A 27,676-nucleotide genomic window follows, 5' to 3' on the forward strand; every position below is an offset into this window, starting at 1 on the left:
ACCCTCAGATCTGAAAACCCATAGAAACCTACAGACATCCATATCCTCACGCTGCTACATCTTTAGAAGGTAATAATTATTCTTTTATCATGTATATATCTCCAAGTAGGATTTTAATCACTACCATAATGTCATTAATTCCCGATAGCATTAGTTGCATGCCAATTAATCATGGACGCCCTATAAATGCAGTGCAATGGAAGTAGATCTCTCCAACTCGGTAAAGTTCATTTTTGTTTTGAAAATCATCATGGAGTTCCATGACGGAAGTCTTCATCGCTTTGTAAAGTTTTGGATTGCAACCACTATAACACTCTTTCTAGTATTGGTGCTCGCCAGCCAGAGGTGGCCGCCGCTAGATGCAATGATGCCGTCTCCATGGCGAGCAACAAAACAAAATAGTAGAAACTCTAACGAGGTAGGTAGTTCATTGTGCTGGTCTCACTCCCATTTGGTTTCTTTACATGTTTCCATATGATGTGTAGCATTTTGACGTTTCCATTTCAGTATGAAAACACATATAACACGATTGAATCCCATATATTCTCACTTTGTTTCGTTGTTTCTAGTTTAGATAGATCCCCTGTATTACATGGTGTATTTCTTTCGAATAGGAGGCTGGCTTTTTTACTCGCGGGTAGTCAAGTCTTTGTGCATCGGGCATATTGAGCTGTTAAATTAGTAGTTACTATACATTTTAGAAAGAAAAAAAAAGAGCACTTTAAGTAGGCTTGTTCATTTAGGTCCCTTTCTAGGTGTTTAGATAAACAAAACACAAACCTTTAGGCTAATTAGACAAGTAAGTTTGGCTGGCTAAGATCTAAGAAATTCTTCCTAAAAAAGAAAGATCTAAGAAGTTCTTGGTAGATTTGCCATTAACTCAATAACATGATTAAATCCTGACAAATGTTATACTAGGATTTGAGGGGGTCTCAAAATTATTAGGATGTGCGAATGGAGTTTTCGGGGTAGAAACAATAATAGAGTAGAGTAAATAAGGAAAACAACATTAACTGACGATCAATTCATGATTTAGCAAGAAACGCAGGGAAGCTGTTGTAATAGTTATGAAATCAGTACTCCTCCATCCAAATATCTAGGGCCTAATACGCTTCTTCAGGTCACCTCTGACCACAAGTTAAAGTAATAACATATGACATGCATGTTACACAGAGAATATGGCTAAATTCGTATGTGAAAAAAGTTTCTAATGATACAGTTTTTATATCATACATCTCATATATGTTTATTCTTATCAATGGTCAAATGCAACCTTGAAAAAGGGATTAGACCCTATATATTTGGATGAAGGGAGTGAGTTTTTTCAATGAGCACCACGAATTTGCGCGTCGTAACGAAAGGAAGATTGACATTTTACTTAGAAGCTGACCATTTTTTACGAGACAAAATGTAGCACGATTAGTATTGCAAATCAGCCCTGTAACTCTCGATTGATTGATTAGAAAATCGATCAAAATTTTGTGGGATTTGACTAGATCTAAAATTTAATGAGGATGTGCAAAAAGACTTGCCTCAACGGAATCAGAAACAATAACCGAGTAGAGTGAAGAAGGAATACAACATTAACTAGTGACCAACTATATAGTTGGGGTTTAATATATTACCAAGATACACATAAAATCTTTGAAATGCTTCGACAATATTTGAGTCTAACGCCAAATATTTCTCCAATAATGTGTGTAATCTTTTCCAGGAAAGTATATCCAGCGTTAAATGTTCAATATTCATAGCCCTACTGTAGTACTACTCTAGTAACAAAAAAATGAGAGATATTCTTAGATGTAAATTATGATGGTTATCAATTGACACGTTAGTGTCTGAACTGCGCGCAGGATGCCCAGTCCAATTTCGCAGGTTTGGCTGAGCTTCTGCCCATGGTGGCCACGGACGACCGGACGGTGATCATCACGTCGGTGAACGAGGCGTTCGCGCGGTCGGGCTCCCTGCTGGGCCTCTTCCGTGAGAGCTTCTTCGCCGGCGAGAAGATCGACCACTTCCTCAACCACCTGCTCGTCGTCGCCATGGACCCCATGGCCTACCGCCACTGCCGGACCGTGCACCGGTTCTGCTACCTCCTCCCGACGACGAAGACGTCCATGGACCTGAGCTCCGCGAGCGACTTCATGAGCGACGCGTACGTGGCGCTGGTGTGGACCAAGCTGGAGCTCCAGCAGCGCGTGCTCCAGCTCGGCTACAGCTTCCTGTTCACGGACGTGGACATCCTGTGGTTCCGGGACCCGTTCCGGCACATCGGCGTGCACGCGGACATGGCGACGTCCTGCGACGTGTTCTCGGGCGACGCGGACGACCTCAGCAGCTGGCCCAACACGGGGTTCTACTACGTGAAGGCGACGAACCGGACGGTGGAGATGCTGCGGCGGTGGCGGGCGGCGCGGCGGAGGTTCCCGCGGAACCACGAGCAGACCATCTTCAACAACATCAAGCACGAGCTCGCCGGCGCCGGCAGCGACCTGCGCATACGCGTGCAGTTCCTCGACACGGCGCGCTTCGGCGGCTTCTGCCAGCTGTTCCGCAACGACATGGCGAGGGCGTGCACCATGCACGCCAACTGCTGCATCGGCATGGCGAACAAGGTCAGCGACCTCCGGGACGTGCTGGGGCAGTGGAGAAACTACACGGTGATGGCGCCGGCGGAGAAGATGAAGGCCAAGGCCGCCGGGAGGAGCTTCGAGTGGCGCGTCCCGGCCAAGTGCGGGACGCCCGACAAGAGGCCATAGTAGCACGGGAAGAAGAAAATTTAAAGCTAAGGTCCATGCATTGCAACGGGAATATAAACATTCTACATTGGTGTGTTAAAATCTTAGCAATTTTTTGTATGCAGTCGCCAAAATTTACCTGGCATCTTTTTGATAAGCACTTATTTGGTAAGAATTTATTGACTTACCAAAGTTTTTGGAAAATTGATGGGAGAAAAAAATCAAAGAAGAAAAGAAAAGAGGAGGGGGACATATGTAAGGAAGGTTGGACGAAGGAGAGATGAAATGGAAACCTTACATTCTTTTTAAGTAGTACTAGGTAATTGCCCGTGCATTGCAACGGGAAGCATAACATTCTAGATGACATATCACACGACATTTTTTTCTTCTGTTTTTCTCTCCGTTGGTTTAAATGATATAACCATGATAAGACAATACTGGGTTGGAGGTGAAAAATTCCGAGGACAATTGATAATAAGGAATTTGGTGTTTGTAAGGCTCATTGTCTTGAAAATATGCAACATATAGCTACGACCATTCAAATTTAGTCAAATTTTGATTCTCAATGTAGAATCAACAAGGGTACAGAGCCATGCATGTAGCATTAATATGTTGTCTAGCATAAACCAAAAGCTAGTTATTTGAAATATAGTTTATTTTTACCGGATATTGACAACCCGTTGCTCGGCCTTACAACTGTTGCACTTCCCGGTGCCATGCCCATTTCACTATTCTCATATAGCAGAAGATTTGCATCAATATTGTTCCATCAAATATCATATTCATGAGAGCAACTCCAACAAGCCGACCCAAACGGACGACGTTTTTGTCCGCTTTTTGTCCGTTTGGGTCGGCCGCCCGCCCGCCGTCCGCCATTTTTTAATTTTGGATTGGCAGTGCGTCTAACGGGTCGACCCATTTCATGACCGTGCGTGTTTTAGATCATGCTAGCGGCCATGTCGTCGCCCTGGTTTTGGCGCTCCAGCGCATGGGAAAGGTTCGTGCGCGGGGGGAAAGCGGCCTAGCGCGCGTTGGTTTTGGCGCTCCAGCGCGCGGGAAAGGTTCGCGCGCGCGCCGCGGCTGGCGCTCGTTATAAGAAGGCGCTCCCTCCACACTCTGTCCGCCGCCCACTCGTCTCGCCCCCTCTCACTAGCCTCGCCGCCTCTGCGCCACCATGTCGATCCGCCGCCTGGGCGCTTCGGATTTTTGCGGAGTCCGCGAGCGCCGCTCCGGCGCCTTCTCCTCCGAGATCTGGTTTCGCGAGAAACGTCTCATCCTCGGCACCTTAGACACCGCAGAGGAGGCGGCCCGCGCGCACGACGCGGCGGCGTGGCGCCTCCTGAGGCCTTGTCGGGATATGAATTTTCTCGACGTGTCGAGCCAGCTGGCGCAGGATCTGGCGCCTCTCCCGCGGATTTTTACCGACGAGGATCGTCGTGTCCACCGAAGGCGACAGCGTCGCCTCGCCATCGGCGAGATGGACGTGGAAGCCATGGTGGTGTGGCGCGAACGCTTCCCGCAGGACATCGTCGACGAGCGCCAGTTCTACAAGCAAAGGAGGTTGGAGAGGGACGCGAGGAGGACGGAGCGAGCCGCCTATCGGGAGGACAAGCATTCGCAGAAGCAGGCCGCTCAGTTGAAACTGAAGCTACGAGAAACGTCGGGTTGGGACTTTGAAGACGAGCAGCATGCTGACGCCTACATTCAGACGTCGGATGAGGACATTACCGAGTCGGAGTCAGAAAGCGACGAGTAGTGGTCTTTTCTTTTATCTGTGTACGCTAAAACTATCTATGTATCCATTTTTATCTGAAGAAATGGCCGGCGGCGTCGGCGACGAAGCAGGCGGGCGAGGGTGTCCTGTTTGATGCGGAGAGGCCAATCCAATGTGCCACCGACCAGCAGGCCCGGTGAGGAAAGAGGGCGAGCGCGCGGACGCAAATCAGGCTAAAAAATAGGCTGGGAATGGGTCGGCAGACAGACGAAAGCGGACGCGCGTCCGTTTGGGTCGGCGCGTTGGGCCGTTTGTCCGCGCCGACCCAAACGGACGGCCGCGGACGAAATGGGTCGCCCCACTAGAGTTGCTGTAAAGCCCTCTTGTATAGTAGCACCCTTTTTATTTGTCCCAAGTTGCCTTGCCTCGTCATAAAATGCATGGGATCGAGCAAAACAACATATATATGTACAAGTCATATATGCTGCTCTGCAAGGAGGATTCATTGGTGCTCAAGACGGACTGGAACGCGGTCGTCGGGGAGGTGCCGCCACCAAGCCCATGGGGGAAAATTGCACTGGATCGGATTGGATGCGTAGAGAGGAAAGAAGGGAGATCTTCCTGGTGATCCTGTAGATAGGAGAGTATTATGGACCGTGATTGACAAAGAAGAGACTACCAAAGAAGAGATTTATGGTAAGATGAAGAAAGGAATGTAAATTATGGTGATTGAATGGTAGTGTGGAAAAATGAATGCAAATTAAGGTGATTAAATCACTACTTGCCTGGTGGTGGGACAACTTACCTTACGGGCAAGGCGTGGACCAATAAAACCCGATGGATTGTGTCCTTGAAAAACGGATGGAGTGGAGGGCTGGACGAAGGATTGAAGTGAAACAGTTTTTTACAGGAGAGGAAACTCTTCTTTTAGGTAGTAGAGATCGATAGAGATAAGAGATACGTTAGTTTGTGATTTACCTGCTCATAATATGCGATTGTGTAAATAAATGTACATCAAATTATGCCCGTGATTTACCTTATATTTTGACCAGAAGTTATTTACCTGCTTATAGTATGCGATTGTGTAAATAAATGTTCATTAAATTTTGCCTACGATTTATCTTATATTTTGATCAGAAGTTTGGTAAAGAAGCTAAATTGGAATTGGTTTAGAAGGTAAGTAAACTAAGGTGAAGGTTGAACGAAGGGTTGTGGGAATAAAGGTGAAACGGGAAGCTTAATTTCTTTTTAAGTAGTAGAGATTTACCTTATCTTTTGATCAGAAGTAATTTACCTGTCTATAGTATGCGATTGTGTAAATAAATGTTTATTAAATTTTGTCTTTTGATCAGAAATTTGGTAAGTAAATGAAAGTGAAATTGGTTCAAAAGGTAAGTAAACTAAGGTGATTGATTACTATATGGGGAAGGTTGGACGAAGGGGTGGCCGGAAGAAGGGTGAAATGGGAACCTTATGTTCTTTTTAAGTAGTAGTAGAGATTTAAGTAGTAGAGATTAACGTCGCACTTTAAGTTGACTAGACTTGAACTTTGCTGTCATACCTTAATCCTTCTAGCTCAAGGCTCAAGAATTATTGTCTTCAAGTATGGCCTCACAAACATCTATTTGATGTGTTTTACTACCTACATATATCAAAAAGAGCAGAACTGACAAGGAAAAAATGTTTCACTCTGTTTGGATTCAAGAACCTTGCCCTCGTGTGCCATGCCGCCATAACGATACATCACCGACCTGCTCCACAATCTCAAAATTTTGGAGCATCGCTTAGGAATAAAATGTAAACATGAAATATTTGAAATGCCCCTATGATCCTAGAATCGAGGTAGGGTTAGTTTTGTAAATGTTTTTCTTGAGGCTATAAATAAGGCACTTGGTAGGGATGAGAGGAAATTCTTCATTTCAAAAAGCCTAAACCTCTTGGGTTACCTCCGTCCACCCCCCCCCCCCCCCCGTCCCACACACACAAGCGGCATGGTAGGAAGGCGGAAGTGTGCATCTAATCTTGGGCACTTGCGGTGGTGATCCCAATACCACGATATAACAATCAACTTCAGTATGGAGCTCGCCAATTGGAAGTGGTCCCCGACAGACATGGTGGAAGCATCTCCATGGAAAGACAACCATCACGCCAAGTGGTGACCACTCCCGGCTTACGAGCAGGAGTGCGGGGATGGCTTCTATCCACAGGGACCAAGTCTTCCATGGTGGAACTCCAAGTTTAAAGGGTTATCAACGGGTTGGAAGATGAGAAAAGACCAACAAGGTAACCATGGGTTAGAAGGAGGAAGGTGATGATCCTTCTCTTTGTCCCGCTATCATCTGCAACCACCAAGCATGTCTGAGAGTTGGTGGTGGTGGGCAGGGGGGCCACCGGCGGCGGAATTACCCTACACCCATCTTGTTTGGTAAGCTCCCCATCTAGATCCTCACGTTGCAACGCCTACATATTTAGAAGGTAATAATTACTAGTATTAATCATCCATGTATTTCCAAATATCCACGTTCAATGTAATCAATTTTTTTGAGTGGAATGTAACTAGTACATTCTTTTGAGGGGAATGTAACTAATATATGCCTGCGGAGGAGGGGTGTGGACAATGGAGGATCTGGTAGCACATCACGACAATGTGTGGGGCCCGACAAGAGGCCCGAGAGTCCATGCCCGTTCTGTTGAAATAATTTATATTAGTATGAGAGAAGAAATGCTTGTGCAACTTAATGTTAATTTTTTACTTAATTTAAGAAGAAAATATCACTAAAAATGTATTTTTTTTTCATGATGATTTTCATGTAAAGAAACGAAGGTGCGTGGACAACTAATAGTACTCCCTCCATTTTTTTACTCTGCACACACGATTTGTCTTTAGTCAAACTTCATGAAGTTTGATAAAGTTTATAGAAAAAATATCAATATTCACAATATCAAATAAATATCATTGGATGCATCATGGAATAATTTTCATAGTATATATCTTTAGTAGTGTAGATGTTGATACTTTTAATATCAATTTTATCTAACTTTGCGAAGTTTGATTTCAGACAAATCTTATATGCAGTAAAAAAATAAAGAGAGTTTGGTAAAAAAAATCAATGGGGTCACGGACCCATATATGGATTCCCACCATTAGTCCAGAATGTAGGGCTCATTCGGTACGAAGGAAACTAAAACGTAGGAATTAGTAGTACAGACATTTGATAGGATGAATGGAAGCGTAGAACCGTTGTCATTGTCAAAGAGCAGCCCAGGAAAGAGGCGCCAAAGAGGGAAACGTTGCCCTTTAGGTTGACTAGACTTTGAACTTTGTTGTCAAGCTTCTTCAATGCTTCTACCTCAAGGCTCCGCGACTTTTGTCTTCCAGGCTCTGGCCGGCCGGTCGAGAATTGGCACGCGCTAATTATTTGACTATACGCAGCCAATTTGACGGTTCCGTCTGAGAAAGATCAAAGCACGAAACTCCGGACGAGGATCCCTGCCGTGGCCTAGCCTATCTTTGAGTCACTGACATATGGGTCCCACATGACATGAGGCCCACCTGTCAGTGACTCAAAGGCAGGGTATGGCAGGGATCGCAAAGTCAGAGGATCCACGTCCCGAAACTCCATGCTAGCATACGTTCCTCCACTAGTAGGAAAAGGGGTTTTTACCCCGGTTGGTAAGGGCCTTTTGTTCCGGTTTTTGAACCGGGACTAAAGGGTCGTTACTAATGCCCTAACCCTTTAGTCCCGGTTCTTATACGAACCGGGACAGAAGGTCCTCCACGTGGCCGCTGCTGCCAGCCCAGGCAGGGGGGCCTTTGGTCCCAGTTGGTGCCACCAACCGGGACCAATAGGCAGGGCCTTTTGTCCCGGTTGGTGTCACCAACCGGGACCAATAGGCATCCACGCGTCAGCAGCTGGCAGGAGCTGAGGTTTTTTTTTAAAGGGGGTGGTTTAGGGGTTTTGGGGGGTTAATTTAGGTGTTTCATATATTGTGTTAGCTAGCTAATTAACAGAGAGAAGTGTCCTCTCTTGTCTCCGTGCTTGGTCGACGCTACGTACTATATACGTATGGAGAGGAGTAGACACGCTAGCTAGTAATCAAATGAAGGAAACAGAAGATCGTCATGAACATATGCATACAGAGAGAAGTGATATCGACCACCTCTCCTTCTCCGAGATATTGGTCGAACAACAAGTTCTCGTATATCTATCCGACACTACCGGCTACATATATACAATAATTATCTCTTACAATACAATCTCCTAATTAAATTGTAGGAACACAGGGTCCACATAGTATTCTCCGTTTTCAGCGATCACGTGGTCAAGGAAGAATGCCGCCAATTCCTCTTGAATTCCTCGCATACGATCTGGTGCTAGGAGTTCATCCCGCTTCCGAAACATCTAATTTGAAGAAGGGGGTCAATACATATATATATGAATAAATGAAACTCAACACAAATGATGGTAATAAAATAAAATTGTGAATATTATTGCTTACGCACTTCATATTGTTCTTCAGTGTAGCCCCGCTCACAGGTCGTGTAGCGGATGGACTCGCAAACGTAGTATCCACAGTAATTATTCCCGGGTTCCTGCCACAACCACTTTACAAGAAATAGAGGTCAATCAAACTGATAAGCAAGCATGCTAAATGGTATTGATGAAACTAGCGCTTGAATCACTAGGAGATGCGCGGAACATGCTACTATAGTACTTACTTTCGGGTGATTAAATTGCAGCTTCTTCGGCAGTCCCGGAGCTTTTGAGGTGAATTTTCTCCAAACCCTGCCAGACAAAGAAAACAATTACTTGATATCAGGAAATGAACAAAGTTGCTGATATGGTGGATAATGATCGATTTAACTTACTTCTCGAGCATTTGAGTCATGTTCGCATAGTCCTGGGGATCTTTTCGTCTCGAGTCTAAGACGGTTACTACTCCCTGCTCAAGCTTAATCTCTAGGAGAATATAGTGGAAGCTGCGCATGCATGCATAAGTCATCAATTACATTACCATAACCTGGACTAATAAGGAAAACCGAATATGCACAAGACAGTAACACTCACTTGAAGTTGTAAGGAAAGAGTATTATATCTTTGTTTTGATTTAATACCAACGATTGTAGCAAGTTGGCCTCGGCTTCTTTGGGATGTTTTTCAACCGTATATGCATCTATGAGATTTGTGTTAATGAACTCAATATCACCGATTTGTCTTTTATTCAATTCGGCGATCTTTAATCTGCATAATATAGTGAGGATAATTATAAATACATGTAATGAAAGAGCTGACCTATATAGAGAGACTTAATGACAGAAGTAGTACTACTTACAGACAGTAGCAAGTGATCGTTGTTTTATCGAGGGCCTTTTGATTGTAAAACTGAAAGAAATCCTCAAATGGAACATTCAGCAGATCAATTCCAACGAGGTCATGCTCCGGTTTAACTCTCAGCGTCAAAGTATCCATCCCATCAGACTCTCTGCAGGTTTTCATGTACCAATCATGTAGTCTTCGCATCATCGTTGTTAGAGATCTTTCATCTTTGACGAGAGGCTTCCCGTAATGGTATTTGTGTTCGTCCACCTCCATTATTTCATAATGTACATCGTCGGGCAGGTAATCTCCAAGATTGCTATAACCGGGCACCATACTCGGATCATTAGCGACGATGTCTTTTGACACCTTGAGCGGGGGCATGGTTGGTTCGCTTGTTCGCCGAGCTGGGCAATTTTTTTCCCAGCTCGTCGTTCTTTTAACCTTCGATCACTGACAGTACTTCCCGACCGCTCCGCTTCGGCATATGTCTTTGCAAGAATGCGCTCATAGTTGCCTCTCGGCGGAGACTTTGGTGGTTTTGTCAGGGCAGCCAGAGTGCGCTTTGCTTTCACCGGATCTACCTTCTCCTCCGGAGGTGGATGTTTCTTTGCTTTCACCCCTTCAAAGAAGTTTGTCACTTCGGCTCGCACGATCTTCCTGGTTTCCTCCTCGGTCCTCTCGTATGGTAACTTCTCTGGAGTCTTCAGAGAAGGACCGAATCTGTATTACCTCCCGCCTCTGGCAGCTGTACTGCTAGACGCCGGCAGAGCAGATGGAGCGGCTGCGGCTGTCTTCTTTCCTTGCTTACGAGGCGGAGGAGAAGGACTACGACGCGCCGGAGCAGCCGCAGCGGCGGCGGGTCTCTTCCGCCCTTGCTGACGAGGCGGAGAAGGAGGAGGCTGGCTGCTCTGGCGCGCCGGCGCTGGCGGAGAAGGAGGCGGAGTGCCGCCACGCGCCGGAGAAGGAGGCTGAGTGCCCTGATCACTCGCCGGAGGAGGAGGCGGAGTGCCCTTACTCGCCGGAGCCGTCCAGTTCGGAAGCTTGATGAGCTCCTTCCGCCATAGGCATGGAGTCTTCAGAGCAGAACCCAGCCGAGTCTCCCCTTCACCGGTAGGGTGGTCAAGCTGGAGCTCCTCAAATCCCTCCGTTATTTCATCCACCATCACCCTAGCATATCCTTCTGGAATCGGCCGGCAGTGGTAGGTTGCGCCGGGTTCAGGAGGTAAAACAGAGCCAACAGCCGCCTTGACTTTGAAGTTCTGCCATTCCGCCATAAGGTGGCAATGTTGAGACTCCGTGATAGCATCCACGGGGTAGCTCGCAGGAGCCGCATGCTCCAGCTGAAGCAGCTCGGTGGAAGCCACGCTGCTTCTCCGCTGAGATGGCGGTGTAGCTTCGGGGGCAGTTTCGGCATGTCGATTGCCGTCTCGTTCCTCTAGCGCTTGAACCCTTTCGTGCAGCTTCTGAATTTGGATCTGCTCCACTTTTTTCCTCCTCTCCTGGCTTTTGTAACCGCCCGCGTCCGGAAAACCAGCCTTCCACGGAACGGAGCCTGGCGTGCCTCGTGTCCGTCCAGGGTGCTCAGGATTCCCGAGGGCCATTGTGAGCTCGTCGTTCTCTCTGTCTGGAACGAACGTCCCTTCCTGCGCTGCATCGATATATTGCTGAATCTTCTTGACTGGTATTCTCAAAAGCTCGTTCGTCCAAACGCACCTCCCTGATACAGGGTCCAAGGTTCCGCCAGCCCCGAAGAACCAAGTCCGGCAACGGTCTGTCCAGTTCATTGTCTGTGGTTCGATCCCTTTTTCAAGCAGATCATTCTCAGCCTTGGCCCACTTAGGTCGGGCTTTGAGGTAGCCACCTGACCCCGTGCGATGGTGAAGCTTCTTCTTTGCAGCATTCTTCTTGTTTGTCGCTGACATCTTCTTACTCTTTTCCGATGTCTTGTGGGCCACAAATGCGGGCCAGTGATCTCTGATCTTCTCATACCGGCCGATGAATTCTGGTGTCTCTTCTTTGTCGACAAACGTTTTCAGCTCATTCTTCCACCTCCTGAATAGGTCTGCCATCTTCTTAAGAGCATGAGACTTGATTAATTGCTCTATAACTGGCTTCTCCGGATCCTCCTCTGGCGGTAGGGTGAAATTTGCCTTCAGCTCAGTCCAAAGATCATCTTTCTGCATATCATTGACATAAGACACCTCAGGGTCTTCCTTCTTAGGCTTATACCATTGCTGGATGCTGATCGGGATCTTGTCCCTAACTAGAACCCCGCACTGAGCAGCAAATGCATCCTTTGTCCGGATGGGTTCAATCGGTTGGCCGTCGCGCGCGATTGCTGTGATCTCAAACCTTTCATCCGAGCGCAACTTTCTCTTCGGGCCTCGTCTCTTTACCGAAGTTGTGCTCGATCCGGAGGGCTAGAAAAAAGAAGAAAGACGAGTGTTAATTAATATGTGTACATACCAAAACAATGAATGCATCAATTAGCTAGTCAGCACAGGCTTAACTAATATATTTACCTGGCCGGACTCTGTTCGGTCACCGGAGCCGTCACCACGGGCTCCTTCTTGCACCAGCATTGGGTCACCGGAGCCATCATAATCATGTCTTTCCTCCTCCACTCTTCGATCACCGTAGCCTGCTTCTTCACCCTGTTCTTCCAGACCATCATTGTCGTTAAGATACGACAAGATATCACCTCCGGCTAAGATTATGTCCCCCAACACCTCTTCTGCTTGCTCGTCTCGTCCGTGCTCCATTGTTTCTGCAAATATTACAACATGGCAATTATTACACAAACATGACAGCAGGTGGATATATTAGTGCAAACGTAGACCTAGCTTATTCCGGGTTTGGGGTGGCCTAGGCAACGCTTCAAGGGTAGGGGCGCGGCGGGAGGGGGTAGGAGACCGACATCGTTTTTTCTAGGGTTTGGGTGTCCTCGAGAGTTTTGGTCGAGCGAGAGGGCCGGGGGGGTGCTCCCGTGGTATAAGTTATCACGGTCGAGAGGGGGTATAAATATCGACCGTCCATCATGTCGAAGTTATCTGGGAGGGAGTTATATATATCGACAACGACGACATACATACATGGGAAAATAATGTTATCGGGGAGGGGGTATATCGACCCCCCCCCACGTGTTGAAGTTATCGGGAGGGGGTTATATCGACAACGACGACATACGTACATGGGAAAATAATATTATCGGCGGGGAGGGGGTATATCGACCCCCCCTCGTGTTGAAGTTATCGGGAGAGGGGTATATCGACGACGACAGACCCGATAAAACATAAGAAAACGAAGAAGAAATAAAAAGAGGAGAAGAAGAAAAGGAATAGAGGAGAAGATCGAAGAAAAAAAAGAAGAAGAAAAAAGAGGAGAAGAAGAAAGGAATAGAGGAGAGAAGAAAAAAATAGAATTTTTCTATTTTTTTTCTTCTTCTCTTCTATTCCTTTCTTCTTCTCCTCTTCTTTTTCTTCTTTTTCCTCTTCTTATTTATTTCTCCTCTTCTTCCTCTCCTCTTCTTCTCCTTTCTTCCTCTTCTTATTTTCTTTTTTCCTATCCTTCTTTTTCTTCTTCTTCCTTTTCTTCCTAGCTAGATATATAAAACTTTTCTAAAAATGTAACTTTTGCATATATATAAAACTTTTTCTTCTTCTTCCTTCTTTTCCTAAATATATAAAACTTTTCTAAAAATGAAACTAACCTAAAATGGACTAAATCAGAGAACATATATAGATAAAACTTTTCTAAAAATCTATGTTTTGCATACATGAACATATATATACACAGAGAACATACATACATATATACATTTTTATAAAAATGCAAAAAACAAAAAATCTGAAAAGAGGACATATAATCAGATATACACACATACATATACTCACACATATACATATAATCTGGAAAAAACATCATATATATGTGAAAAAAATAGGGAGGCAGGGGGCGGCGCCGGCCTGACCAAAGGAGAGGTGCGGCGTGGTCCGGGGCAGGGGCAGAAGGCAAGGCGCGCGTCGGGGTAGAGGGCGGCGACGGCGGCGTGGTCGGGGCAGGGGCGACGGCGGCGTGGTCGATCAGGGCAGGGCGAGGCAGAGGCACGGCGAGGGCCCGCGGCGTGGTCGGGCAGCTGGGGCGACGACGGCGTGGTCGGGGCAGGGGCGCGCGGCGTGGTCGGGGCGGGCCGACGGCGGCGTGGTCGGGGCAGGGGCGGCTGCGTCGACGAGGCAGAGGGCGGCGACGGCGTCGACGGGGCGAGCTCGGGCAGCCTGGCGGCGTCGTCGGGGGGCAACTGCAGAGATGAATCTGAAAAACGCCAAGTGTTTTCTTATATACTCAGAGCATTGGTCCCGGTTCGTGGCACCAACCGGGACCAATGCCCCCCTTTAGTCCCGGTTGGTGCCACCAACCGGACCAAAGGCCTCTTTTCAGCAGCGCAAAGGGCGGGAAGCGGCGGCCTTTGGTCCCGTTGGTGGCACCAACCGGGACTAAAGGGCATTGGTCCCGGTTGGTGAAGGGGGGGCATTGGTCCCGGTTGGTGCCACCAACCGGGACCAAAGGCTCCCTTTAGTCCCGGTTGGTGCCACCAACCGGGACCAAAGGCCTCTTGCTGCCCGCGTTGCGGCCAAAAGTTTAGTCCCACCTCGCTAGTTGAGAGGGGCTCGGAGTGGTTTATAAGCCCCGCTGCGGCTGCTGTCTCGAACTCCTCTGTATAGCAGGCTTCTGGGCCTAACTTTGGCGCGCTGTCCGTTGAGCCCTCTAGCCCTTCTGGGCCTGTATTTGCAAACCCGAGGGTTGGAGGGCCCAGCGGGCAGCGCCCCAACAACTTTTTTTGCTGTCCGCATCGCGGCCAAAAGTTTAGTCCCACCTCGCTAGCCGAGGGGCGCCCGCACCAGTTTAAATGCCGCGGTGCAGCTGCTGTTTCGAACTCCTCTCTATAGCAGGCTTCTGGGCCTAACTTTGGCGCGCTGCCCGTTTAGCCTCCTAGCCCTTCTGGGCCTGTATTTGCAAACCTGAGGGTTGGAAGGCTAAGCGGGCAGCGCCCCAACAATTTTTTTGCTGTATTTAGTTTTTTTGTTTTCTTTTTTGCTTTATTTATTTTGTTTTGTTTCTACTTACAACAAAAAACTTATTTATTTTATTTTATTTTGTTTATAATTAATTATTTATTTTACTTTATGATAATTCTTTTTGCTATTAAAGTTTCTATCAAAAAAAGTTCTTTATGAATTTTTTTTGCTGTATTTAGTTTTTTTGTTTTCTTTTTTGCTTTATTTATTTTGTTTTGTTTCTACTTACAACAAAAAACTTATTTATTTTATTTTATTTTGTTTCTAATTACTTATTTATTTTACTTTATGATAATTCTTTTTGCTATTAAAGTTTCTAATAAAAAAGTTCTTTATGAAAATTCTTTTTGCTTTTAATGATTTTGAACAGAAAATACTTTGATAATTTTAGTTGCATCAATTTTATATGATTTTAGTTTCAATAATAATAGAGGTTTCTTATAATGTTTTGAACAGAAAATACTTTGTTAATTTTAGTTTCATAAATTTTATTAAAGTTTATTTTATTTTGTCGGAACACAAGAAGTCCGGAGTTGTAATAAGTTATTAAAAATAAAAAAGAGGCGCAATGCTCGTTGATTTGCTTCAAGCCTTTCGGAATAGTGTAGACTGCACTGCACATAGCTCCATGCAGTCTACCTTATTCCTCAAGGCTTGAAGCTAAGCAACGTGAGCATTGCGCCTCTTCTTCATCGTCTCTGCACTCAGGGCTTATAAACCGCTCGTAGTGCCTCTCAGCTAGCGAGGTGGGACTAAAAAACTGCTTAGTAAGAAACTCTAGTACCGGTTCGTGCCACGAACCGGTACTAAAGGTGCTCGTGGGGCCACAACCTCATTAGTACCGGTTCGTGGCACCAACAGGGACCAAAGGGTGGAATTGGTCCCGGTTCGTGCCACCAACCGGGACCAATGGCCTTCTGCGGGCCTGAATCCTGGCCCATGGATGGGTTTCTAATCGTATTCAGGCCGTGGTGGCCCAGTAGGTGGCATAATTTTTAATTTTTGGCCTGTTATTTTTCATGCATTTACTAATTATTTTGAGCTATAAGACCCTAAAATTGAAAAGCATTTCAAATGAACTCTGAGAAGGTTGAAAGTTGGCATGGTATCATCATTTCATCCACATAGCATGTGCAAGAAAGTTGAGAGGGTTACGGCAAAAACTAGATGCACTTCTTGTACAAAACGGACAATGGTATCATACTCGTCTATTACAAAGTTGGCATGGTATCATCATAATAGTTGCGGGAGAAAGTCTTCACTTTTTCTTCGCTTGTGTCATTTGCTTATTGCGCCGTAACCATGGATAATCTTCATCGTTTATCAGGATGCTTGGGTCAGCCTTGACTTTGAAGGGAGGAATTTCATGAAACTTTTCATAATCTTCAGACATGTCTGTCTTGCCCTCCACTCCCACAATGTCCCTTTTTCCTGAAAGAACTATGTGGCGCTTTGGCTCATCGTATGATGTATTCGCTTCCTTATCTTTTCTTTTCCTCGGTCTGGTAGACATGTCCTTCACATAGATAACCTGTGCCACATCATTGGCTAGGACGAACGGTTCGTCAGTGTACCCAAGATTGTTCAGATCCACTGTTGTCATTCCGTACTGTGGGTCTACCTGTACCCCGCCTCCTGACAGATTGACCCATTTGCACTTAAACAAAGGGACCTTAAAATCATGTCCGTAGTCAAGTTCCCATATGTCCATTATGTAACCATAATATGTGTCCTTTCCCCTCTCGGTTGCTGCATCAAAGCGGACACCGCTGTTTTGGTTGGTGCTCTTTTGATCTTGGGCGATCGTGTAAAATGTATTCCCATTTATCTCGTATCCTTTGTAAGTCAATACAGTCGAAGATGGTCCCCTGGACAACGAGTACAACTCATCACAAACAGTGGTGTCACCTCTGAGACGTGTTTCCAACCAACTGCTGAAAGTCCTGATGTGTTCACATGTAATCCAGTCGTCACACTGCTCCGGGTGTTTGGAGCGCAGACTGTTCTTGTGTTCATCGACATACGGGGTCACCAAGGTAGAGTTCTGTAGAACTGTGTAGTGTGCTTGAGACCAAGAATATCCGTCCCTGCATATTATTGAGTCCCCCCTCCAAGCGTGCCTTTTCCAGTCAGTCTCCCCTCATACCGCGATTTAGGGAGACCTATCTTCTTAAGGCCAGGAATGAAGTCAACACAAAACCCAATGACATCCTCTGTTTGATGGCCCATGGAGATGCTTCCTTCTGGCCTAGCGCGGTTACGGACATATTTCTTTAGGACTCCCATGAACCTCTCAAAGGGGAACATATTGTGTAGAAATACGGGCCCCAGAATGACAATCTCGTCGACTAGATGAACTAGGACGTGCGTCATGATATTGAAGAAGGATGGTGGGAACACCAGCTCGAAACTGACAAGACATTGCGCCACATCACTCCTTAGCCTTGGTATGATTTCTGGATCGATCACCTTCTGAGAGATTGCATTGAGGAATGCACATAGCTTCACAATGGCTAATCGGACGTTTTCCGGTAGAAGCCCCCTCAATGCAACCGGAAGCAGTTGCGTCATAATCACGTGGCAGTCATGAGACTTTAGGTTCTGGAACTTTTTCTCTGGCATATTTATTATTCCCTTTATATTCGACGAGAAGCCAGTCGGGACCTTCATACTGAGCAGGCATTCAAAGAAGATTTCTTTCTCTTCTTTCGTAAGAGCGTAGCTGGCAGGACCTTCATACTGCTTCGGAGGCATGCCGTCTTTTTCGTGCAAACGTTGCAGGTCCTCCCGTGCCTCAGGTGTATCTTTTGTCTTCCCATACACGCCCAAGAAGCCTAGCAGGTTCACGCAAAGGTTCTTCGTCACGTGCATCACGTCGATTGAAGAGCGGACCTCTAGCTCTTTCCAGTAGGGTAGGTCCCAAAATATAGATTTCTTCTTCCACATGGGTGCGTGTCCCTCAGCGTCATTCGGAACAGCTAGTCCGCCGGGACCCTTTCCAAAGATTACGTGTAAATCATTGACCATAGCAAGTACGTGATCACCGGTACGCATGGCGGGCTTCTTCCGGTGATCTGCCTCGCCTTTGAAATGCTTGCCTTTCTTTCGACATTGATGGTTGGTCGGAAGAAATCGACGATGGCCCAGGTACACATTCTTCCTGCTTTTGTCCAGGTATATACTTTCAGTGTCATCTAAACAGTGCGTGCATGCGTGGTATCCCTTGTTTGTCTGTCCTGAAAGGTTACTGAGAGCGGGCCAATCGTTGATGGTTACAAACAGCAACGCGTGCAGGTTAAATTCCTCCTGTTTGTGCTCATCCCACGTACGTACACCGTTTCCATTCCACAGCTGTAAAAGTTCTTCAACTAATGGCCTTAGGTACACATCAATGTCGTTGCCGGGTTGCTTAGGGCCTTGGATGAGAACTGGCATCATAATGAACTTCCGCTTCATGCACATCCAAGGAGGAAGGTTATACATACATAGAGTCACGGGCCAGGTGCTGTGATTGCTGCTCTGCTCCCCGAAAGGATTAATGCCATCCGCGCTTAAACCAAACCATACGTTCCTTGGGTCAGCTGCAAACTCAGCCCAGTACTTTCTCTCGATTTTTCTCCACTGCGACCCGTCAGCGGGTGCTCTCAACTTCCCGTCTTTCTTACGGTCCTCACTGTGCCATCGCATCAACTTGGCATGCTCTTCGTTTCTGAACAGACGTTTCAACCGTGGTATTATAGGAGCATACCACATCACCTTCGCAGGAACCCTCTTCCTGGGGGGCTCGCCGTCAACATCACCAGGGTCATCTCGTCTGATCTTATACCGCAATGCACCGCATACCGGGCATGCGTTCAGATCCTTGTACGCACCGCGGTAGAGGATGCAGTCATTAGGGCATGCATGTATCTTCTGCACCTCCAATCCTAGAGGGCATACGACCTTCTTTGCTGCGTATGTACTGTCGGGCAATTCGTTATCCTTTGGAAGCTTCTTCTTCAATATTTTCAATAGCTTCTCAAATCCTTTGTCAGGCACAGCATTCTCTGCCTTCCACTGCAGCAATTCCAGTACGGTACCGAGCTTTGTGTTGCCATCTTCGCAATTGGGGTACAACCCTTTTTTGTGATCCTCTAACATGCGATCGAACTTCAGCTTCTCCTTTTGACTTTCGCATTGCGTCCTTGCATCGACTATGACCCGGCGGAGATCATCATCATCGGGCACTGGTTCCTCTTGATCTTCAGCAGCTTCCCCCCTTGCAGCATCATTGGGCACATCGTCTGGTTCCTCTTGATCTTCAGCAGCTTCCCCCGTTGCAGCATCACCGTATTCAGGGGGCACATAGTTGTCATCGTCCTCTTCTTCTTCGCCGTCTTCCATCATAACCCCTATTTCTCCGTGCCTCGTCCAAACATTATAGTGTGGCATGAAACCCTTGTAAAGCAGGTGGGTGTGAAGGATTTTCCGGTCAGAGTAAGACTTCGTATTCCCACATATAGGGCATGGACAACACATAAAACCATTCTGCTTGTTTGCCTCAGCCACTTCGAGAAAATCATGCACGCCCTTAATGTACTCGGAGGTGTGTCTGTCACCGTACATCCATTGCCGGTTCATCTGCGTGCATTATATATAATTAAGTGTGTCAAAAACCATTACAGAACATCATGAATAGATAATTAAGTGACCAAATTAATAGAAGTTCATCATCACATTAGAACCAAAGTACATACATAGTTCTCATCTAACAACATATATATAGCTCTCCAGAGCATCTAATTAATTAAACCATACATTGAAACTATGTAAAACATTTCAATGCGAAAACAAATGCGATCATAATCGCAACCAAGGTAACAATTGATCCAACGGCATAATGATACCAAGCCTCGGTATGAATGGCATATTTTCTAATCTTTCTAATCTTCAAGCGCATTGCATCCATCTTGATCTTGTGATCATCGACGACATCCGCAACATGCAACTCCAATATCATCTTCTCCTCCTCAATTTTTTTTATTTTTTCCTTCAAGTAATTGTTTTCTTCTTCAACTAAATTTAACCTCTCGACAATAGGGTCGGTTAGAATTTCCGGTTCAACCACCTCCTAGATAAATAAAATCTATGTCACATTGGTCGGTATATTTGTCATAAACAATAAATGAACCAAATAGTTATAAAAAGATAATATATACCACATCCGTATCATAGACAGGACGAGGGCCGATGGGGGCGGATACCAAAACCATCGCACTATGTAATAAGAAGGAATAATAAAAGTAACAAAATTAGACAAGTAACTATCTAAAGTAAGAATTTTTTCCTTTCAGAAAGAAGATAAGAACAAGAGGCTCACCACGGTGGTGCTGGCGACGAGATCGGCGCGGGCGATCGACGGCGGTGAAGACGGGGACGGGACGTGATGGACCGCTAAACCTAGACAAATCTCGGGGAAAATGGAGCTCGGAGGTCGAGTTTCGAGAGGACAAAGATTAACTAGTGTGGCTCAGACATTTCATCGAACACCTCATGTGCATAGGAGGTGAGCTAGAGCACCCAAATGCCCTCCCCTCGCCGGCCAGAAAAAACAGAGCACTCTGGAGTGCTCTGCTGTGGCGATGGGGTATATATAGGGAACTCATTGGTCCCGGTTGGTGGCACCAACCGGGACTAAAGGCCTTTGGTCCCGGTTGGTGCCACGAACCGGGACCAATGCCCCCTTTAGTCCCGGTTGGTGGCACCAACCGGGACCAAAGGCCTTGTGCTGCCCCGCGTCAAAAGTTTAGTCCCACCTCGCTAGTTGAGAGAGCTCGAGAGTGGTTTATAAGCGCTGCTGCGCCCACCCTCTCGAACTCCTCTCAACTGCAGGCTTTCGGGCCTAACTGTTCCCTTTGCCTGTGGGGCCTACTGGGCCTTCTGCGGGCCTGAATCCTGGCCCATGGATGGGTTTCTAGTCGTATTCAGGCCGTGGTGGCCCAGTAGGTGGCATAATTTTTTTCCTCTGTTTTTTTTCTCTTTTGCTTTATTTGTTTTGTTTTGTTTCTACTTACAACAAAAAACTTATTTATTTTATTTCTAATTACTTATGTATTTTACTTTAATTATTTATTTTATTTATTTACTGCTGCTATTTTATTTATTTTACTGCTGCTATTTTTACTTAATTTATTAAGGTTTATTTATTGTAGTTACTATAGTTTATTTTATTTTATTTTATTAAGGTTTATTTAGTTTTATTTATTTTATTAAGGTTTATTTATTTTATAAATATAAAAAAATGAACATTGATGCGCTTATAGAGAAAATTCAACCTAAATTCATAATAAATTTCTATGAAATTTACTGTGAATTTAGGTCAAATTCCCTGTATAAGGGCATCTATTTTCACTTTAAGAGAAGCTCAACAAGGCAGAGAGGGACGGCCTTATAAACTGATGTGAGCGCCCTTCGGTTGGCGAGGTGGGACTAAACACTGGCCGCAACTAGGACCAGGCCTTTAGTCCCGGTTTGTGGTAGGAATCGGGACTAAAGGGTGGTGGGCCAGGAGTGTGGCCCATTGATCCCGGTTTGTCCCACCAACCGGGACCAAAAGGTCCGAACGAACCGGGACCAATGCCCTCACGAGGCCCGGCAGGTCCCTGGCCGCACGAATCGGGACCAATGCTCACATTAGTCCCGGTTCTTGACTGAACCGGGACTAATGTGAAAACTGTCCTGTGACCTAAGCCCTGTTTTCTACTAGTGCTCCGATGTTCCTCCTCGTTGAAAAGTTTTACCACTCCTCCTACAAACCATGTGGGGTGTGCCGTTGTTTTACCGAATCACGACTAAGACACATGTTGACACAGAGGGCCGAATCCTACGTCGGATTGAAACATGAAGACTAGTTATTTCGCACGCACACATCAGGCTGCACATATAGTCGTCGATCGTTTTGAACTTTGAAGCGATCAACACGCGTGTCCGTCCTGCGTAGCCGAGAGAGGTCTCCTTTTAAAGCACCGGCAGATCGACGGCGGCACGCAGTTTCCATTTGTGTCTGCTGCCACAACGTACTACGTACCCCTGTCGATTACGTACTTACTTGGTGGTGGTGGTGGACAACTGGACATGATGTGCAGCCCGAGAAAGCAGCACGGCGGTGGCGGCGGCAGCCACTCGGCCTCGTTCCTCCTCGGGGCTCTCCTCCCCACGCTCCTGCTCTTCTTCCTCGCCTCCGACCGGGTCGGCGAGCAGCTGGCTAGCATATCCACCTACACCTTGGGGAATAACAATGGATCGTCATCAGCTCATGAGCAGATGACCCATGATGCCAACCTCACGGACACGGAGAGGGTATTCCCTGGGCTGGCGGAGCTGCTGCCGAGGGTGGCCACGGACGACGGGACAGTGATCATCACGTCCGTGAACGAGGCGTGGTCGCGGCCGGGGTCCCTCCTGGACCTCTTCCGCGCGGGGTTCAGGAACGGCGAGGGGATCGCGCACCTCCTCAACCACACCCTCATCGTGGCCGTCGACCCCGGCGCGCTGGCGCACTGCGAGGCGGTGCACCCGCACTGCTACCTCCTGGAGGTGACCTCCGCCAACGTCAGCTCCGCCAACCGCTTTATGAGCAAGAGCTACTTCGAGCTGGTGTGGGCCAAGCTGGAGCTCCAGCAGCGCGTCCTCCAGCTCGGCTACAGCTACCTCTTCACGGACGTGGACATCATGTGGCTGCGCAACCCGTTCCGGCACATCAGCCTCTACGCCGACATGGCCGTCTCCACCGACCGGTTCAACGGCGACGCGGAGGCCCTGACGAACGCGCCCAACACGGGGTTTTACTACGTCAAGTCCACCAACCGCACGGTGGAGATGGTGAGGCGGTGGCGGGCGGCGAGGTCGCGGTTCCCGCCGACCCACGACCAGGCGGTGTTCGACGAGATCAAGGGCGAGCTGGCGGGCGGCGAGCTGCGGATCAGGTTCGTGTTCCTGGAGACGGCGCTCTTCGACGGCTTCTGCCAGCTCCACGGCGAGATGGACCGGGTGTGCACCATGCACGCCAACTGCTGCATCGGACTCGAGAACAAGGTGCATGACCTCACCAACATGGCCGCCGACTGGAAGAACTACACGAGCCTAGCGCCGGCGGAGAGAAGGGGCAGCGGGCGTAGGTGGACGGCCCCCGACCAGTGCGAGGACTCCATGAGGCAGCGCTGACCAAGTCCGGCTGTGTGCATGCATGCACGCACGGTTAAGCAGTAGAGTAGTACTGCAAATCAGCCTTGTAAGAAAATCGATCAACTATTGTGGGATTTGACTAGATCTAAGAGGATGTGCAAAAGGACTTGTCTCGACGGAATCAGAACCAATAAACTGAGTAGAGTGAAGGAGGAATACAACATTAACTAGTGACCAATGATTTAATTATAGCAAGAAACACATAAAATCTTTTAAATGCTTAGAGAATATTTGAGTCTAATGCCGAATATTTCTCCAATAATGTGTGTAATTTTTTCCAGGAAACTATATCCAGCGTTAAATGCTCAATAATCACATCATCCTACTGTAGTAGTGGTAGTACTCCCTCCGTTCGGAATTACTTGTCATAAAAATGGATGTATCTACAACTAAAATACATCTAAATACATTCATTTCTTAAACGAGTAGTACCCAAAATTAGAGAGACATTCTTATCTTAGAGGTAAATTCGGGTCTGGCTATATGTCAATCGCCTGGGAAAAACATATAGGGTCAGCCGAGAAGATCGAGAAGTGAATTTACCTGCCTTGTGAGATCTAGGCATCTAGCCCAGACCATCGCCGTCCAGCCGAGAAGACCGAGAAGTGAATTTGTACTGGGATATTCCCTTTTGCTCCTACGTGCATATGCATCCATTGTCGAAATACACATTTCAAAAAGTTCAAAAATTCGGAACAAAAATCCCGCGTGTATATCCGGACATTTTATGTCCGTTCACAAGGTTTCGGTGAAAAACGACGTTTTTTGTGGCTTGTGTAAAAAAGACAATTTCTGATGCTTCATTCTAACTATTCACGAGGCATTTCTTTATCTTTTTTACACAAGCCACAAAAAACGTCGTTTTTCACCGAAACCTTGTGAACGGACATAAAATGTCCGGATATACACACGGGATTTTTGTTCCGAATTTTTCAACTTTTCAAAATGTGTGTTTTCGACAATGGGTGCATATGCATCTAGGAGCAAAAAAGCCGCGTCCGTTTGTACTAGCTTTCTTGTTTCAAACTAGCCTGTCATCTTTCCCTCCCCATGCAAGTTGAAACGGGGCACGCTGTTACGGGGGACGGTGAAGTCTGCCTTTTCTGCTCCAAACAAGTAGTCTTCGGAAACATATGTGTCACGTCGTGCATACTCTTCTGCATATTTTGAAAAAAAAATGCACTCTTCTGCCTCAATTAATTGAGTATTTATACGCAGTTTATCTACTTAGTAGTCCGAAAATTATATTTGGGTTAGTCGATTTTTGCATGAAGGAAGGAGCCGCTGGAGGGAAGGAAGGAGCAGTCGCCGGCTCACGGAAGAAGCCCTCTAGGTCTATCATAGGGTGGCATATGAGTGCATTATTTATCTTAGGGGTGGGGTGGTGAAGGTTCGCTGGAAAAAATTGGTCATCACTGGGGTTAGAGGGATTGCCTAGGACGGCGGCAGCACGACGGTTGAGGGGAGGGTAGGGTGGCGAGGCTGGTGCAGGAGCGCCGCCGGCCGCTGGCGGCGGCAACGCGGGGTTAATTAGGCCGATGGTAGCTGGAGGATTGGGGTCTACTCGGGTAGAAGGTGAACAGGGGAAACCTATGAGAGGTAGAAGAAGGAATCTACACTGTTGGATCTACATCTGAAGGCTGAAAACGATTTGACTGGCCCTAATTCATTTTCAGACGATTTACACCCTAGCCTTGCCCATTTCTATGCTTTGTGGGTATTCGCAAAGTGACCTGGTCCAACGTCGAAGCGTCTGGCCTTCCGGCTGCATGCAACAGACTAAACGTGCTAATAGAAAAGTCCCTCACAATGTAAAACAATAAATCAATCATGAACTTCCTCTCCCATGCTGCTCCCCGTAGTGGCCAAAGAGCAAACCTAGCCGACCCCATCTACCACCCTACACCCTCGCCGCCCACTTCCTCGTGTTGCTCCCTATGGCGGCCCAAGAGCAAACCTAGCCTCTGTGGACAACCCTCCTCCCCCACCACCCCACACCCTCGACGTGCGGGACAAAGCCCGCACGACACCGTCACAGTCCCGTCTTCACCCTATCGCAAGACACACGGGCGGTGAGGGCGGCTCACCAAGCGAGGTGTGCGACTCAGCATGCTGGTAGTGGCGTAGCTAGGGGAAGGACATGATGGTCCATGGACCACCCTAAGATTCTCTATAGCCTACATATCATAACACAAATATGTATTTTAATATAAACAATTAAGTTCAAATAGAATGCTTTACTGCTGGACCACCATTGCTTCTTGGGCTGGTTACGCTACCGCGCGTTGGGGCCGGGCTCGCAAGGTGCCCCGGGGTGGCGCGGAAGCCTTGGGAGGCACGAGGGAGTGGCCCTAGCACCAGGATGTGTGGGCAGCATAACTTCTAGCAAGGGGCGGTGTGGATCTGGCACTTCAGGCAGAGTAGCGATAAGGCAAGGGTGGGCGCAGGCGACAAGCTGGTGTGCGTTTTGGGTCCTCCTACCATCTAGCAGTGCGTCCATGGCGGCATGGATCTTGGGCCGAGCCCTGGGCGGTAAGGAGAGGCATGTTTGCTGGCCAGTGCGCATGCTGGCACGTGTGAAGTGCTCACTATGGGCGCAAGTGCGGGCTAACCTACCTAGGGCTTGCTTGGGAGGCTGCGGAGGAGGCCGGAGTAGCGGCTTTCGCCCATGGATCTAAAGATGGTGCTCCTTGGTGCCGGAACTAGGAGAGCAAGGGTGCAGTGGGCGCGGAGCTTGGGAAAGTAAGGGTATAGCGGGTGCGGAACTAGGAGAGAAAGTGCTCACTATGGCCGCAAGTGCGGGCCAACCTGCCCGGGGCTTGCTCGGGAGGCTGTGGGGGAGGCCGGAGTAGCGTCTCTGGGTCATGTTTCTGAAGATGGTGCTCCTTGGCGGCGCAACTAGGAGAGAAAGGGTGTAGCGTTGCTACGACGTTTGTTCCAGTGCCGGTACGGAGTTTGGGAGGTAGTCCAGGAGCGGATGCAGATTGTGGTCTGCATCGATGACATCTGAAAGATGGTGTCCGTGTGTTGGGTTCGTGGTTCGTGGCTGATAGGTATGGTTTCCTCCTCTAGCGCCTTAGTCATGCGGGTTGTCAGATCTGGAGTTCAATGACGTATCCGGGGTGTTACCTGTTGGGGAACGTAGTAATTTCAAAAAAATTCCTACGCACACACAGGATCATGGTGATGCATAGCAACGAGAGGGGAGAGTGTTGTCCACGTACCCTCGTAGACCGAAAGCGGAAGTGCTAGCACAATGCGGTTGATGTAGTCGTACGTCTTCACGATCCGACCGATCAAGTACCGAACGCACGGCACCTCCGAGTTCAGCACACGTTCAGCTCGATGACGTCCCTCGAACTCCGATCCAGCCGAGCTTTGAGGGAGAGTTCCGTCAGCACGACGGCGTGGTGACGATGATGATGTTCTACCGATGCAGGGCTTCGCCTAAGCACCGCTACGATATTATCGAGGTGGATTATGGTGGAGGGGGGCACCGCACACGGCTAAGAGATCAAGAGATCAATTGTTGTGTCTATGGGGTGCCCCCCTGCCCCCGTATATAAAGGAGCAAGGGAGGGAGATGTGGCCGGCCAGGAAGAGGCGCACCAGGAGGAGTCCTACTCCCACCGGGAGTAGGACTCCCTCCTTTCCTAGTTGGAGTAGGAGAAGGGGGAAGGAGGAGGGAGAGAGGAAGGAAAGGGGGGCGCCGCCCCCCCCCCCTCCTTGTCCAATTCGGACTAGAGGGGGAGGGAGCGCGCGGCCTGCCCTGGCCGCCCCTCCTCTTCTCCACTAAGGCCCATGTAGGCCCATTAAACCCCGGGGGGGTTCCGGTAAACCCCGGTACTCCGGTAAAATCCCGATTTCACCCGGAACACTTCCGATATCCAAATATAGGCTTCCAATATATCAATCTTTATGTCTCGACCATTTCGAGACTCCTCGTCATGTCCGTCATCACATCCGGGACTCCGAACTATCTTTGGTACATCAAAACACATAAACGCATAATATAACTGTCATCAAACTTTAAGCGTGCGGACCCTACGGGTTCGAGAACTATGTAGACATGACCGAGACACGTCTCCGGTCAATAACCAATAGCGGAACCTGGATGCTCATATTGGCTCCCACATATTCTACGAAGATCTTTATCGGTCAGACCGCATAACAACATACGTTGTTCCCATTGTCATCGGTATGTTACTTGCCCGAGATTCGATCGTCGGTATCTCAATCTAGTTCAATCTCGTTACCGGCAAGTCTCTTTACTCGTTCTGTAATACATCATTCCGCAACTAACTCATTAGTTGCAATGCTTGCAAGGCTTATAGTGATGTGTATTACCGAGTGGGCCCAGAGATACCTCTCCGATAATCGGAGTGACAAATCCTAATCTCAAAATACGCCAACCCAACAAGTACCTTCGGAGACACCTGTAGAGCAACTTTATAATCACCCAGTTCCGTTGTGACGTTTGGTAGCACACAAAGTGTTCCTCCGGTAAATGGGAGTTGCATAATATCATAGTCATAGGAACATGTATAAGTCATGAAGAAAGCAATAGCAGAATACTAAACGGTCGTGTGCTAAGCTAACGGAATG

The 27,676-nt window shown here is 47.6% G+C and overlaps 1 protein-coding gene and 1 pseudogene across 1 annotated transcript; both read left to right on the forward strand.

Annotated features, from left to right (window-relative positions):
• Window positions 1–1,178: 1,178 nt before the first annotated feature.
• LOC123076461 (uncharacterized protein At4g15970-like) lies at window positions 1,179–2,759 on the forward strand. Its single transcript, XM_044498698.1, has 2 exons — window positions 1,179–1,190; window positions 1,854–2,759. Exons 1-2 carry the CDS (start codon window positions 1,179–1,181, stop codon window positions 2,757–2,759), a joined length of 918 nt encoding a protein of 305 aa, XP_044354633.1.
• A 19,142-nt stretch (window positions 2,760–21,901) lies between these two features.
• Window positions 21,902–23,052, forward strand: LOC123075263 (uncharacterized protein At4g15970-like; annotated as a pseudogene).
• The last annotated feature ends 4,624 nt before the right edge of the window (window positions 23,053–27,676 follow it).

The sequence above is a fragment of the Triticum aestivum genome, chromosome 3D (genome assembly GCF_018294505.1).
Source record: "Triticum aestivum cultivar Chinese Spring chromosome 3D, IWGSC CS RefSeq v2.1, whole genome shotgun sequence".
Taxonomy (NCBI): Eukaryota; Viridiplantae; Streptophyta; class Magnoliopsida; order Poales; family Poaceae; genus Triticum; species Triticum aestivum.